The sequence below is a fragment of the Miscanthus floridulus genome, chromosome 8 (assembly GCF_019320115.1).
Source record: "Miscanthus floridulus cultivar M001 chromosome 8, ASM1932011v1, whole genome shotgun sequence".
In the NCBI taxonomy this organism is placed as follows: domain Eukaryota; kingdom Viridiplantae; phylum Streptophyta; class Magnoliopsida; order Poales; family Poaceae; genus Miscanthus; species Miscanthus floridulus.
In genome coordinates, this window is record NC_089587.1 from 52737488 (window position 1) to 52741801 (window position 4314).

At 42.0% G+C, this 4314-nt stretch overlaps 1 protein-coding gene across 1 annotated transcript; it reads left to right on the forward strand.

Moving 5' to 3' along the window:
• The first annotated feature begins 218 nt into the window (after positions 1-218).
• Positions 219-3983, forward strand: LOC136476383 (uncharacterized). Its single transcript, XM_066474200.1, has 2 exons — positions 219-592; positions 3543-3983. The coding sequence occupies exons 1-2, from the start codon at positions 335-337 to the stop codon at positions 3792-3794; spliced, it is 510 nt and encodes a 169-aa protein (XP_066330297.1). The 5' UTR covers positions 219-334; the 3' UTR covers positions 3795-3983.
• The last annotated feature ends 331 nt before the right edge of the window (positions 3984-4314 follow it).

Below are 4314 nucleotides of genomic sequence, written 5' to 3' on the forward strand. Positions count from 1 at the left end.
GGGTTTGGAATTTGGATTCACATATCAAAAGGTTCAACTTGGATTCCAGCTTTTAACTTGATCTTTTGATTTCTCATTGTAAAATACTAAAGTCTGCACTTCCAACTCACATATGTGAAATTTCAACTAAATATTTGAGATTTCAATTTTGTTTTGTTGCTTAAAATGTTCAAGCAAGCAAAAAAAAAAAGGAGAATGAAAAAAAAATACATGTAAAATTGTTAGCTGTAGATCTTTACCTACTCTATATGCACAAGCTCGAAGCAGAACTAGGTTGGAATGGCCATGAGTTTGGGCCAATCTCTCACAACGTATTTGCTTTTTTTTTCTGCAGATGCAGATCTTTGTAAAGACCCTGACCAACAAGACCATCACCCTCGAGGTTGCGTCATCTGACACGATCGACAACGTCAAGGTGAAGATTCAGGACAGGGAGGGGATTCTCCCTGACCAGCAGCGGCTTATCTTTGCTGGCAAGCAGCTCAAGGTTGGACGTACGCTAGCTGACTACAACATTCAGGAAGAGTCCACCCTGCATCTCGCTCTTCATCTCCATGGCGGCTGGCACATTGCCCGCAACAGCATTCCTGAGGTTGTTTCGTTATCTCAGAGGACCACATCCTTACTAGTTAGTCTTAATTGCTCATTTGATCTATTCATTTGGCCGAGGCAGGCTGGTCTTATTTCTTTTCTTTTTGAAGGAACTTGGCAGGAGCTCTGCTCCTTCTGTTTAGACCGAGGAAGTGCACAACATTTTAGAATAGCCTCTAGACGACTTTATTCTCACTTCTCAGTAAGAACAATTAAAAGAAGTGATTTAACCAGAAATCTGCTCAGCATTTGCTTATCCATCAATTGAGTTTATTTGGGCAAGCAATTTAGGTCAGGGATAGGTGGTTGAGGGCTAGGCTTGCCTTTGCTGACTACTGCAGGAGTGCCGGGGATGTTGCTGGTGGCAGCGGAGGTAGCATAGTGTTGATAGGTTAGCCGTTAGTGCGGGGCGGTAGCTAATGATAGAGCTCAGGCTTTACAAACACTGTCCATAGGATCTCATCTCACGGGGGATGAGTAGAATAGAAGAGTTAGAATTGTCTCGCTCCTTGGATGGATTTGAGCGAGTACATTTATAAGTGGAAACTTGATCTTAAGTTGACTCATGAAACAACCTGTATAACGAGTTGTCTTATAATCCACAATTCGTTAATTTATGCATAGAATAAAAGGAATGTTATGATGTACATGACAATAACTCATACAATGGTGTAGAAGCTGTCCTAAAGTCCTAAATTTTAGGTTAAACTTCCATCGCTCCCCTCCCATCATTCATCATAATATAAGGACGGATAGCTGCAACTGTGTCGTGAGACAGCGGGAAGGGTATAGAGGTATCAGGTACACTGGACGGTTGAACCTATGTCCAATGGTCCATAAAATTGACTTGTAATAAATAAGCAAAATTAAGGAAAGAGAGATACCTTATTAGAAAATTAGAAAAACTACCGATTTGGCGTAGTATTAGGCAAGGCTTGTGAACCCAGTCATTAGGAGGCTATGGATTTGGCACTATTTTAAACGTAGGTTGATGAAGCGAGGCGATCGTCCGTTTCAGGTCTTGTGAGGATCGAAGAGAGAAGCCTTAGCCTTAATGATGTGATGACAAAGGCAGATCGAAAAGATGATATGAACTGTCCAATTTGTTTATTCCAACGACACCAACCGATGTAGATATGGTCCTTTCTTATTTAGGCCTTGTTTAGTTCGCGAAATTTGGATTTTGGGTCTACTGTAGCACCTTCGTTTTTATTTGGCAAATAGTGTCCAAACATTGACTAATTAGGCTTAAAACGTTCGTCTCGTAATTTCCCACCAAACTGTGCAATTAGTTTTTTTTTTCGTCTACATTTAATGCTCCATGCATGGGCCGCAAACATTCGATGTGACAGGTACTGTAGCAACTTTTTGGATATTGGGCACCAACTAAACAAGGCCTTATACTAGCAAATTTGCCCGTACTTTCAACGGGACATTGCTTGATTTCAAATGGGCACGAAAGGCTTCAGGATATATATCCAATGATTATGTTATGTGTTTCAAAAGCTAACTTCAAATATGTGTTATTTAATAAAAAAATAGAAATTGTCTATCAAACAATATATCATCACAATAACGTACTCCCTCCGTTTCAAATCATAAGACATTTTGACATCTTGAGATAAGCCGGCTGAAGCTGATTTGTTGTGAGAGAAAAACACTATACCATGGCTAATAAAGCCAGGCTGATAAGTTCAAGCGAACATGGCCATACTGTTTTTACTATTTATTTAGATATAGTGTATATCTAAGTGCATAGCAAAAAAAATTATGAAGCTAGAAAAGTTAAAACTTCTTGTAATTTGGAATTGAAGGAATAGTAATCAGACCCAACCGAGATTAGCGTAGCTAATGCATGCACGAAATAGACAATAGACAAACTAATAAACTAATAGTGAGGAAATTATTTCCTTGGCCAAAAAAAAGTGCTGCTTAGTTTCTTGGTCTTTTTTTCTCGAACTTGCTTATTTGGCACTAAAAGGAATTTCCTTTGGTTTCTTGACCCTTTCGTTAGTTTGATGGGCTAACGGTGTCAAGCTGTACGTGAAATGACTATTTTCGGGCCAATATTTTTTCACAGGTCTTTCAGGTGGTCTCTATCGATAATTTTCCAAAATAAGGTATAATATTTTTTCAAGCATGGAATCATTATTATTTTTTTATTTTTTGTAATAATTATTTTTTCAAGCCAGGGGTAAAAGAGTCATGTCGCGTACAACTTGACACCGTTAGTCCATCAAACTAATGGAATGGCCCAGAAACCAAAAGAAATTCGTTTTAGGGCCAAATAAGAAGGTCCGAGAAAAAAAAAAGCAAAAAAAACTAAGCAGCACCTTTTTAGGGCGAAGGAAATAATTTGCGGGAAAAACAAATGTTTTGCGGTCAGGCGGTCAGAGAATAGTATTTTGAATAAACAATATATAACTTCACTGTTTGATGAGAGTGACGTATCACTAAAAGAAGAAAGATCTTGCTTAGCACCTCCAGGGACCAGCGCTCGATTTAACCGAGCAAAGCAGCAGATTAAGGAGTCAAACTTCTGCTGACGGTGACCCCAAAAAACATAAGATCGTGAGTTGTGACAAAAAAACAGGCTGTCACGCGTGACCTGTTGGTTTGGAGGCCTAACTATTTTGGGGCCTTGGGCCATTGCGGTCGTGCGGTCGCCCATCCGCACGCAGCACGCCCTCGTCGACGGCCCAGGGTTTGGTTAAATCCGTTTAACCACCTGAAAGCAGCCTGGATGGGCTCATAATTGCAATTGGGCTGTGGACTGGGCTTACGCTTGCTGCGCCCAAAGAGTTTCTATGGGCTCAAACACCTGTTTTTCTTTGAATCGTAGACTGGGGGATCCAGTAGAGCTACTTGTGATTTTCGAAAAATAAATGTTGTTATTGCTTTTCAATAGAGGCGACACCAAAAGAATCTTACTCATGTACACATTCGTGCAGGCCGTTGCAGATGAGGACGGGAACGGTGTGGTTGGAATGGTTGGGCAAGACGGGGTCCCCGGCGCTCAACGCCTGCGCATGCGCAGAGAGGGCCTCCGTGTCCTGGGAGTGGGCGTCGCTTCCCTGGCCGTGACGGGGCTACTGGCCGCTGGCGAGGCAACTCCTCCGGCGACGGGCGTTGCCCTGCTCATGGTGCTGATAGGCGGCCTGTCCCTCGCCACCATACCAGCGCTCCGTGGACGCAACATGTAGCCAGTACTGTAGCCGCGAGCTCGAGGGAGGTGCGAGGCACTGAAACAGTTTGGGTCAGTCGTGTGAGTCCGATCTCCGATGGGGATTTCTTGTCTTCGGGTTCAGCTGCTCTGCTGTAGCTCCTGGTTTCATGGTGCTTCCGTTCCATTGATCATTGTATTGATGTATCACCGTGGTTTTGTCAAAACTATAGTCTTTTTTGGAGTTTCACTTATGATCTCTTTTTTTAAAACAAGGTTTTATATCTTTTATAAGCTTATAAAACAACAGTTTTTTGAGATCACAGTTTTCAAAAACTACGTCATTCAAATAACTCTGCTTTCAAGTTTTAGTAGCACTATTAAGTTGTTAAGCTATCTAGACTAGCCGACTAGGTAATTAAATACCGTGGTGCTCCATGGGCCGTGGCCTATGGCCGCGGCGCCATGACCTGGCCATGGTGGAGTTTATCATATCTGCATGCGCCGACGTTTAAGATTCGCTGAAATAAATTTGCCGCCTTAAATTGGAAACCACGATC

Bases quoted from the DNA above. Each gene is read 5' to 3' on its own strand.
- LOC136476383 (XM_066474200.1), top strand. From the start codon at position 335: ATGCAGATCTTTGTAAAGACCCTGACCAACAAGACCATCACCCTCGAG. The intron at 593-3,542 runs GTTGTTTCGTTA...ACATTCGTGCAG, and splicing joins CCCGCAACAGCATTCCTGAG to GCCGTTGCAGATGAGGACGG.